Below are 11,549 nucleotides of genomic sequence, written 5' to 3'. Positions count from 1 at the left end.
GAGCAGCTTAATGCCAGGTATTTTGAAGAGGTATACTGCCATCTAGAGGCAATAATGCAACCAACAGCCTTTTCAAAAATTAACGCAAAGTACTGTATAATTATAATTATAATAATATGAAGTCCAAAAGTATAAATGTAGGCGAGACATGCATTTTTAATTAAAAATAAACATGGGTGATTTTTCCAGAGCATTTCGATTTGTGGAGTCAGGGAAGGAGTAATAAACCATTATATCTACACAAAGAATAGTGTAAAATAACATTGTGTAATATTGTAATATATACAGACCAGTTCTTTTTAAAGCTGTCCCATAAAAAGTTACACAATCTGCAGCAAACCGTATGTTGTGTTTGATAGTAAAAGGAGTGCATGGACCGGTATGCCATGAGCGAGATAAGCCACACACATTCCTGTCTGCCTCCGTAGCCACAGATAATATGTTTTATATGAGTCTCCCCCATTCCCTGTATTGTCCAGATTGTCAAATCTATAAAAAAAAGATGATCAAAATGCTAAAATTTTAACAATCTAGTTAAATGAGACGGCACCTCCATGGCACATGCCTTCTTGGCTTCCAAGTTTAGCCACATGTGGGCTCGACTAAATAGAATAAAATATGTTTTAAAACTTCCACTGGTACAGGCTGTATATTTAGTTTCAGCACTTTTTGTTTGTTAAACCACTAAGGATTTACTGAATGGATTAGATTATTCAGACAGACAGATAGAGGCACATAAACAATTCTTAAAAATGCCCGCAATTCTGTGAACAGTCTGAAAAGTCTCAAATGTCAATATTGTACAGGGCTGCAGAATATGTTGGTGCTATCTAAATCAATAATGATAATATGGCTTTGTATTTCCACAACTATACAAGCAATTTTGCCTTTGGGCACTGTCTACTAAACTATAGAGTACATCGGAACTCTGGGGTAAAAAATCCAGTGAATTTCATAAAAACGCCCTGTAAACGGGCCTAAGGAAGCCATTCCTGCAGCTCTTTGGGGTACGCAGTGTTTGGGCTCCATCCTTCCTCTGGTTAAACTTAACTCATTATTTTTATTACAGATGGTAACAGCTACTTTTAGTTAATAGAATCAAATATCCATAACATAAAAGCTGGGCAGTCCAACTAATTGGACCTCAGAGCTAAACATGGTGAGAGCTATTTTTAGACTCGTGAAGAGTGACCCTTCAACACTCCCTGGGGGGGGGTCTCTGGGGAACCGTGGCTTGAATTATGGTTTCCTCTGGACACTAATATGTTAACTGTGTATTTATACTTGTAGAACCCCCCATCAAAAAAAAGCAAAAAACATGGAAGTACAAAGTCTTGGTGCACCATTATCCCCCACACACCCCAAGATGACTTCCTTGTCTCCTCCAGCCTTTGTTTATTCCTCCCCATTTCTCAGTCTTCTCTCCTCCATTACCTAAATTCTCTTTTTTTCTTTTTTTACTCATAAAAGCCAGATTCCATCTCAATATTTTGACTACAGCCTCTCACCCTACAGCCTAAACAGACAATGGATGCTGTGGAATAATGTCACACCTGGTCTCCCTCTGCTCGGGGGCCACATAGAAATACTGTAATGGTGACTGTCCCTTCAAAAATGAGAATATAAGCCGCTCTTATCTTCCTGTACAGTTGGGGTCCATCTTTACCAGCTGTGGGTCTGCCGGTGAATAAGAGTAGCATAGAAATAGTAGATGTTAATGTAAAACCTGCGGCAATTTACATAGTTCCGGTACACAAAAGGACGGATGTATTAATGTGTTATTAACACAAAGTCTGGATTCTTGCTCGTGTTTATGACAGTGTAAATGACTTCTATACATTTAGGAAGAAAGAGGCACCGATGCAGCTTGTGACAATGTGACCTTGTAAATTAAATTCTTTTTCGTGCTCAAAGATAACACAGGTGACTAAATTAAATGTAACAAAGTGCAGAAATGTATTATTAAATACATAATTTGTAACAGAAATACATTCACAATAACGCAATCACATACATAATGCTGTTAAAAGGGTCCATTTGTGGTGCTAATGATTTATATAGATATGTATCTGTTACCACAGATTCACGTTTATATGTTTCCCTCCGCTTTAATATATATGACAGCTGAGAGGTGTTCCTCTGAAAACACAAGTGGAATTCTATTTTCATATTCACCTGAATCAACTTCATGCATTTTTATATTTTTATAAGATAAAATTGTGTGAAACATTTTATTTTGTTTTTTCTTTACCTAAAACTTCATATCTTGTCCTGGGATGCACAATTCACCTCAAGTGAGCTGCCATAAATATCAAGCCACAGGGCAAAAAGCCTCCTTACGCCATCCCTTAAAACAAAAGAGCCCCTGTCTGGCCATGTAGCCTATAGAAGGGCATTTAAATGTTTCTGCCATGTGCACCATAAGCATGATATCACCACAAGCATGATGTCAGCACAAGCATGATGTTACCACAAGCATGATGTCACCACAAGCATGATGTCACCACAAGCTTGATGTCACCACAAGCATCATATCGCCATATATATATAGTATATATACACAATCCCTCTGGGTGTAGACAATCATAGCGGCTATAACATAATGAAGGAGCTATTTCCCTGCAGTTGGTGAAGCAGAGAAAGGCAGAGTAGTAATGATTCAGGGTCAAAAGGTCTGACGGCTCCAAAGCTGCTCAAATATATTGTGATGAAGATTCTAAGAAGCTGATCTCCCAAGAAATGATCTCATGTGTGTACCACCGGTTGTGGTTTTTTACATATGACAAACATATAAACTCCCATAAGTGGAAGTGTAGATAAAAACTATTAGGGACACCAAAATAGTGAAATACACAGCTATGAGTACCTCTAAAAGGTATATTTCCAAAAATAATAGATGCAGAAATAGTCTTCGCATAACTCCGTCTCAGTGCACACGTACACAGTTTAAACATGGAATTCACAAACATATCTCAAAGAAGCCCAAAGTCCTACATCCACACACTTATCTACAGACTGATGGAGTAGTAAACACCCTATAAATCAGCTAGCTTGAAAAAGGGCCAACTTCAGCATCATACACACGCGTGCATACGTGCATACTATTATGGAAACTGCTAGGACAAAGTACAAGAAGCAGAGAACAGGCATTTCCATCTACAGCAGATTCCCATGCATGTAATCGCTTGAACAGCCAATCACATGCAAGGATACAGTTCTGTTCTCTGCCTGTCTCGCTGTAATCAATTTTTTTAAAATTATTAATTATTTAACTATTATTTTATTTATTATTATTCATTAATTAATGACCCTAAGAGGTGTATATATATATATATATATATATATATATATATAATTTTGGTTTAAAAAATATAAAAAGGGAATAAAAAAGCAAGAATTTGGAGAAATTAATATAAATAAAAATGATGTAAATATAGGGGGTTGTACTGTGCATACTTTACATACCTTTAAAACTATGAATATTTTATTTTACAAGCAAACCTCGATTTTTTAAGTTTTATTTATAAAATAATGGCTTATATATATCAATATAATTTGTGAGGGTACCCTAAATGAAAGGGAAATAAAGTTTAAGAAAAACATATCGAACACACAAAAAATGCTCTTGTACTTAAGGGTTAAAGAAAGTAACTGAAGTAGAGCAGAAGACCCTGATTTAATGATTGTTTTTTCCAAGTACAGAAACAGACCACACTAAGGATTGCTAGTGTAAAGATTTGACTTTAAGAGCTTGCCATCTGTCGTTAACATTTTTTTTGGGGGGAGGGGGGCTATTAGTTAATAATGTCATATAATTGTATGATAGTCTGAGAAGGTCTCCAGATAATGGAGAAAAACCCTAAATGGTTTAAATGTGAATGCCAAATATGTCACCATCTGGGTTAATCTGGGTCTTTATGTCCTAAAAATGTGCTGACTACATGAGCCGAATGGTTCTTATCTGCTGTCAAATTCTGTGCTTCTTATTGGCCGCTGTACGGTGTTTGTAACATTTACCCAGGGATAGTGTTCCCGGTTCAGCTTGCTCCAGCACTTTAAGAGTTAACAGAGGCGCAGTACATGTCTGATCCTGTAACCAGAGCATGGAGAGTATCAGCGCCTGGCGTGCCCTTTAACCCACTGCACTCTGGCCTGCTCTGGGAATGACATCACGGGTGGGAGTGACCTCAGAGCCGAGCAGTGTGCAGTGCTGAGTACAGTCCCAGCCAGCCGGTCTGTTAGCTGCACGCAGCGCTGCTTCTTTAAGAAGGCATCAGGGCGCCCATCTCTTTACATTGTGCACCATGGCTCGGATACTGCGCAACCTCAGCACCCTTCTGATGAGAGAGAGGACCTTTAAACCGGTCGCTGCTGTCAGGATCGCAGCAAACATGCTTCATAACGATGCTGGTGAGTATGCGCTTTGTGTATATGTGCACGCAGATCCCCTGTGCCTGCACGCTGCATGTACGCCATGCAGAGTATGGGGATTACTATCATGTATTGATTATATAGCGCCATCATATTCGGCAGCGCGGTACAATGCTGTTTAGGTGTGCTACGTTAATATAATGCACTTTGTCATGGAACCACAGGAATTATGCGTTAGTGTGTAGCCAATCACGTTGGATTTGTGTGTGTTATTTCTGTATGTATATTCTATCCTTCTGCGTTAAATAGTAGTGTATGCGTGAGGCATGGAAGGGTCGCCCAGCTGTTCTAAGCCCATCATTTGGATCTCTGTAAGAGATGATACAGGCATTCTATAGAATATGTGCGCTGGAAATTTCCATTCCCTATAGTGCTTGCACCATCTGTGGTCTTTGCAGAGGAATTACATGCGCCAAGGAATGGCCCACCGCTGAATTTAATTAGCAAACTTCATGGTTGAAGACTATCTGTTTTACACATACGGCCGGGGATTGGGGAAACGATCTGTGTATAATTACATGTATTGATTTGGCATAGATTTATTGATTAGATGGCCGAAAGGCGTATTCCATTTTCTTACCTGGTTATTTCACAGGGAACATTTTATTCTGTTATAAATTAATAAAACCTTCTAGTTTACCATCCTTGTGCCACCCTCGGAATGGCGTTGCTTTGTATGATACCAGGAGCCCGACACATAAACATATGCTAGGGTGTATTCCCTCGCAAATCAACCAAGAATAAATCTTTGATGCACAGGGGAATAATAGTGCAATCATTATTAATACCGCTCAAACTGATTGTGTTATTAATAGCAATTCACACAATTATTCTGTTTTTATAACACATTTTTACAGAAAACGGGTCCTGGTCGCCTTTGGTGCCAGAATAATAATGGATTATGCGCAGTCCTCAGAGCGTGAAATAACCAGTGGAATGTATTACTATTATTTTATTATTATTATTATTATTTATTAATTACTAACGTATTCCACAGCGCTGTTCAATGTAAGTTTGGGGTGGTAAACAAATACATAATAAATATACATTAACACACACAGATACATGCCCATGAGCTTGCCATCTAGCCTTATGGCACTTTAAAGTTCCTGGCAAAAATGACGGGCTTCTAAGGACCTCGTTTGTGAGCTTACAATCTAAAAGTATAGTGTAATATCCATTTTTCGCCTCTCAATTTCATTTCAACAGTGTAGTGGGAAAGAACACAACACTAAACATTTGTATACATGTTCATCTATTCTGGCAACTTTTGCTACAAATGTCGATTTTTATTTAACAAATACATTTTATGATTGAAGTTAACTTACATACGGTATATATACAGTACATATATATATATCATTACTAATATAAATAAAAGGGTTTCCTTTTCTTACATTGTTTTTAAAATAAATAAACAAAGGAACTGGACAGGGTAGAAGCGAGCGTTTCTAGACCTGTTTACAGTCGCTAAGAGAAAAATGATATCTTAGCAAGACCTGACGTGCTGTTGTGTTTGGGTGGTTGATAAAGTATCAAAGTCTGCAAGCTGTCTTTTCCCAGATGAATACACGTACGCGACCTTTGAACTAACTTCTCAAATTACTGAGTGGCTGGGTGAAGTCTACTGTCCTGAGCCAGGAACCATGCAGATGACAGGGGGCCATGCTTAGCGTTCTCATATTTTATAGATTCCATGTCAGTTTAATGTATGTGGGTAAACGGTTTAATGTATGTGGGTAAACGGTATTCCTACCCCATTGCTGACCTTGCTTTGTTGAGTTTTCCCCCTTCTCTGTTCATTGATGCATCTGCCCCTGTCCTATTTTCTGTACATCTAGAATGTACGTTTGGCTGTGGCCCCACAGGGGTATTTGAATATGAGAAATATACGAAACGTAAATCTGTGGTGCCATGCAATAAGATTTCTATTATGAAACACCTATTGTCTCTTCAGTTCTTACTATTCTGTTGTGGGTCCAACAATTCTTAAAAATAACCACCAATATTAATAGAGGCCGATGACCCTGAAATATAAGGTGCTAGACCCAGGACAGTGAGAAAAGTTGAAATAAATAATGTTTAGTTGTGGATAAATAGCTATAAACTTGGATAAGCAATGCGACAAAAACAATCTCCTGAATTTCCGTCGTTATTAGCACTTTTCCAAGCAGGACAATTGATCAACGTATAGTCCTCTCGTAGTAGAGAAGGGAGAGATAACCATGATATATAACAGGTTAAAGCGGACCTAAGCCAGACGCTCAGGCTCAGCTGACTGATAGAGAGGGTACTTATGCCGAGAGGAACCGTGTATAATAAGAAGCCGGGCACTTTAGCTGCCTCGCTCCAGCTTGCACTCCTCCCTCTTGATAAACTGATCCGTCCAAGTTCTACCTCGTAATCCCTACCAGTAACACTGAAGTCTTCTCTGGGTGACTCAGACTAAATAATAATGATAACATTTTTTTTCCAAGTATAACTATTTAATAAAATAAAGTAAATATTTTAGCACCTAAATGGCGCAGAGGTTGACGGAAATAACCTTTATTTGTTGTCTACGACGTAGCGATATACACTTATCTGCTTTCCTATTATAAATCTTCAGACATTCACAGTAATAAAGCAGATAGCACGACTAGAAATAGTTTCTAAGAATACGTGACCTAGGTTGACTTTTAATACCTCTAGGTTTTATTGAGTAGAGTCCTTGCCTTGCTGCATGTCCTCAGTGCTGAACGGCCGGAGTCATATTAATAGGGTGCCAACTGGGCAATCTGCTCCCCAATTTGCGACAGAGGGGCTGCCACTTGCCCTCCCACCCAACCTACTAAATTAGGCCTAGGTTTAGTTGGCCCAGGCCAGAATATGGGTTGATGATTTCAAATAAATGCATTCCCACCGGTATATGGTGATTTGTGAAGGATTGGTCCTTAGTCCCAGTGTTTTTGAAACCTACCACTTTCTTCCTTCCTATAAACCTCACATGTACCTTGATCAGTTTACATTCATTGCATTGATCAAACAGGAAATCCACAGTATTTGTTTGAAAGTCCATTCTGGAATATGAGTGAATTAACTCATACAGAGAACTCCCTAAAGAAGTCCCCTAAAACTTAGACTTTTACTAAAAGTGAAGACCACCCGGTAAAACGATACTGGCAAGTAAGCGATTACAGCCCTGAGGCACAAATCCTAAAAAGCTATTGCTAACTGCTCAAGTGCATATGCACATTATGTGAGCAAACCTCATAACAAGAGCATGAGCTGACTCAATGTCTAACCCTACGCGCCATTAATAAGCTCAAAGGAAGAAGTCTAAGTAATATAGGGCAGGTCGCTGCCACCACAGAAGCTCAATAAACACAACCAGCAGTTTGAGTGCCTTTGTGTTTACTGATGTTTCCATATCTGCTTACATCTGTTTTAATTAATATGAATATTAATAATTTTTATAATTATGTTTTTTATTATTTATGATTTAGAAAATAACCTAATTATAAATTGATATGTTGTATATGTTGTACATTTATTCAGGGTCACTTACGAGATACGATGAATCGACTGTTTCTGTCGACTGGCATAAGAAACTTACACCTGAACAGTACTATGTGACCAGAGAAAAGGGAACTGAATTGGTAAGAGAATTATTCATATGAAGATGCCTTAACCTCAGCTGTAACAGCAAAACGTACAATGATCACCCCTGTATTATATTGTAACTGTGGCTATAATGCTACTTGTTCTATCACAAGGATATTTGGGGCAGGGCTATTCTATAAATCTGTTTATTTGTGAAAATGATTTGGGTGCCACATTCGACCAGGGGTCTTATCGCCATTAGAACCAATGGAATGGGCCAGTTGGTAGAAAGATTGGCAATCTAGTAAAACCGCTTTTCATACTTTTCACTGGAGTCGCTTTTAATGCATATCATGGGCTTTTTGGTAGTTACATGGGGCAGAGTTCTCTGATAATTCATTATTCATCCAGTGACTATACTGGTTCTGTTTCTTTCCCAAATTAATCTGATAATCTTTCAGAGTATTTTGTGTTGACCTCTACAGAGTCCCAGGCCCTCCTTGCTGTGTTTAGTCTTAGCGTAGGCAGGACTAAGACTGCTCAAAAGTATTTTTTGGGGAAAACATGAGATGATCAGGGATTCACCAGAGAATTATCACATTTTCAGGTCTTCTTGTGCCAACTCACGTGAATAAACTTAAACTTCAGATTGAACTGAACTTGGTGTGTTGACTGGTAATCACTGGTTTCCAAGTAGCAGCACAACACGTGTTACAAAACATATGTCAATCCTTGTAGGAAGACCCCAAATTCCTTATGATGTTCTGCTTTACTGCTTTTGTAATCTTTGTATTATGCTTCTTCATCATGAACCATGTTCTTGTTGACTTAAAGAACATCCCCCAAAAGACTGGAAGAAAGTTGTAAAGTTCTAACTTTTCTACAGCAAACACTGTCCTTGTGCGTCCTGCTGTGTTAACAAAATGTTTGTATGTCCAGCCCTTTAGCGGAATTCATCTGAACAATACAGAGGAAGGGATCTATCACTGTGTCTGCTGCAACTCCCCGCTGTTCAGGTAATCACTGTCATCTGCTGCATGCGTTTCTCTTACCAGCTGTGCTTAAAATGACTACGATACGAACACAACGGTCATATCATTGAAAGAAGGAAAAGCCATTATTTATAAAATGCTCAGCAACCGGCAATCTCAGGAAACTGTAGGTTCTCGGCGTCCACCATCTCCAAGCAGCTTGAGTCTGGGCTTGCAAACTATGAAATACATTTATCTCTTATTTCAACTATAATATTTGAGATTTATATAATTGGGCTGCTAAACCATGGGGAGTTGAGCCGGTTTGGTATCCACCTCCTTTTTTTCCTCCTTAGCACCATTTGATCATAAATGTATTGCCGGCTTAACTGTTATTATGGAATAAATGTTTGGCATTTGTCTTCCATATGCTCATGGGAAATGACCACATTTGAATCGCACATCAAGGGTGGCCATATAAATATTTTGAAGTTATATCTGGAACGTAGAACTATTTTCTGGCTTTAGCTGTATTTCATATGCTTATTCCAAACACAGCCGTGTTAATAAAATTCATAAGATGTCTGGAAAGCACAGTACAGGAGGGGAGGTTCACCAAACACCTCTTTATAGATTATTGGCAAATGGTTCTTCTTGGACATCCTGCTGGTGACAAGGATAATCTACCAGGTTTGTTACAGAACCCAACCACAAAGTGAAGAATGCGTTTGGAGTCAGTGGGGGGTCTGCTGGCTGAAAAATTGAAGATTAGGAGGGGAGTGGGCAGGGGTTGGGTGGAGAGTGGGCAGGGGTTGGGTGGGGAGTTGGCATGCCTCGGTGCTGCTACCGCTAATTGGAGATTCTCCTCTGTGACCCCGAGAAGCAGTGCTTCATCCTGAGTCTCTGGGCAAATCCCAAGTGTTTCCAGCTATACATTTAGCACCTGTCCAAAATAAAATCCAGGTACATTCACACCACAGAAACCTTTACAATCCTGATGTGTAGGTGCGGCCAATAGCTAGATATGCGCTGATGCACACTTTTTATGTTCTCGTAGCTTGTGGGCGGCCATATCCAGCCACTGGAGCAGCAGATCAGATTACTATGGCGCTCCAGTGGTCAGTGGCCCACCAAGCATTTGTCCCGGCCTGGTAAGAATATTTATCCGTGGAGGATTTCCACAGAGGGACTAAGTTGAATGTTAGGTTTCTCTCTTCTCCTTTGTAGTTCTGAAAAGAAGTACAATTCAGGAACCGGATGGCCTTCTTTTTCTGAAGCATATGGTGCCCAAGGGATGGATGAGAGTGACACAAATGTTCTGAGGCGTCCAGATAACTCGCTAGGATCTGCTGGAACTGAAGTCATTTGCAAAGAGGTACAAGTGCTCAAACCCAGAAATTATTTGTAATTAATCACATTTTGCCTCATTTGTCAATTTTGCTGGTGATCACACAAAAATTAGGCATGATAGGTCTTTGCCAATAAAACTGAAATAGCTTTGTTTAGCTTTTAAATAATTAAACCTTCGGAGGACAAATCAAAACTACATAATTGCTAAGATTTATTCACTTAAAATACTTGAGAATATGGCTATTGTTTTTGTTTCAGTGGAACAGCACCTTTAATATATAAATAAAAGGCTATAAACATTAATGATGCCTTTTTTCTGGAGTTTCTGGAGTTTTTTCTGGAGTGGCGCACAAATTCACATTTTGTCCAAATTGTAGAAGACCTCTGGGATTAACTACAGGCCAACGCAAATTAGAATATAGTGGGATCCGAATAAAACCATTAAGCAGTCCTGGCTCTTTAAGCATTGCTCATGGAAGTTTAGCATATGGCATATTAACCACAACCTGCTGGGCTTCTGTGAGGTCTACTATTTAACCTGTTCATTCCTGCTCTGTAGGCATTGTTAAGGTGTTGCCGTGAGCCACAGCAAGATACATAGAATCAAACGTGCATGCTATTAAAGTCTGGACAATCAGGTTATTGAAACCCAAATGTGTGTTTTCTCTCCTGCAGTGCGATGCACATTTAGGCCATGTGTTTGACGATGGACCTTCTCCCACCGGTCAAAGATTCTGTATCAACAGTGTTGCATTGACCTTCAAACCAAATTAAATCCTTTTTATTTCAGGATCTTTTTGTAGTATATGTGAATTTAAGGCAAAAAAAAATAAAAGATGTATGATGTTTTTATGACACTTTATGTGTCCTGTGGTCCAGTTTTGTAGCATTGTATTGAGCATGGGTAATCTGTGTATGTGCTCACTGTGTTGTTGCTGATGTTTTCTTCTTGCCAGAGTCCATATAGAGAAATTTATTATTGAGGCAAATGCAGACTGTGACGCCAACAAATGATTCTAATATTTGTGCCAAAGAAACCTAGTGCCAAATTGCTTTTAAATGAAGGCCACGTGAAATAACTGGTAAATATTACTGCAGCATTTTCTCGGTTGCTTTTACTAAAGTACTTTAAGATCCACCACCAAGTCCGTAAGGACCAAGGCACCATAAGGTGAGCGGCACGCTTCAGCCACCTGGCTTGAGCCTCCGATCCTA

At 39.1% G+C, this 11,549-nt stretch overlaps 1 protein-coding gene across 1 annotated transcript; it reads left to right on the top strand.

Moving 5' to 3' along the window:
- The first annotated feature begins 4,089 nt into the window (after positions 1 to 4,089).
- Positions 4,090 to 11,126, top strand: MSRB2 (methionine sulfoxide reductase B2). Its single transcript, XM_053467146.1, has 5 exons — positions 4,090 to 4,410; positions 7,969 to 8,069; positions 8,953 to 9,029; positions 10,212 to 10,359; positions 11,010 to 11,126. The coding sequence occupies exons 1-5, from the start codon at positions 4,305 to 4,307 to the stop codon at positions 11,106 to 11,108; spliced, it is 531 nt and encodes a 176-aa protein (XP_053323121.1). The 5' UTR covers positions 4,090 to 4,304; the 3' UTR covers positions 11,109 to 11,126.
- Positions 11,127 to 11,549: the final 423 nt, after the last annotated feature.

Source organism: Spea bombifrons, chromosome 5, assembly GCF_027358695.1.
Source record: "Spea bombifrons isolate aSpeBom1 chromosome 5, aSpeBom1.2.pri, whole genome shotgun sequence".
Taxonomy (NCBI): domain Eukaryota; kingdom Metazoa; phylum Chordata; class Amphibia; order Anura; family Pelobatidae; genus Spea; species Spea bombifrons.
The sequence above is the reverse complement of the archived record's forward strand: the minus strand, read 5'-3'. Positions and strand labels throughout refer to the sequence as shown.

What these genes read in the sequence shown, in the direction of transcription:
- MSRB2 (XM_053467146.1), top strand. Translation starts at nt 4,305, where the DNA reads ATGGCTCGGATACTGCGCAACCTCAGCACCCTTCTGATGAGAGAGAGG. An exon ending in CATGCTTCATAACGATGCTG is followed by an intron (nt 4,411 to 7,968) that starts GTGAGTATGCGC and finishes ACATTTATTCAG; the next exon opens with GGTCACTTACGAGATACGAT. An exon ending in GAGAAAAGGGAACTGAATTG is followed by an intron (nt 8,070 to 8,952) that starts GTAAGAGAATTA and finishes TTGTATGTCCAG; the next exon opens with CCCTTTAGCGGAATTCATCT.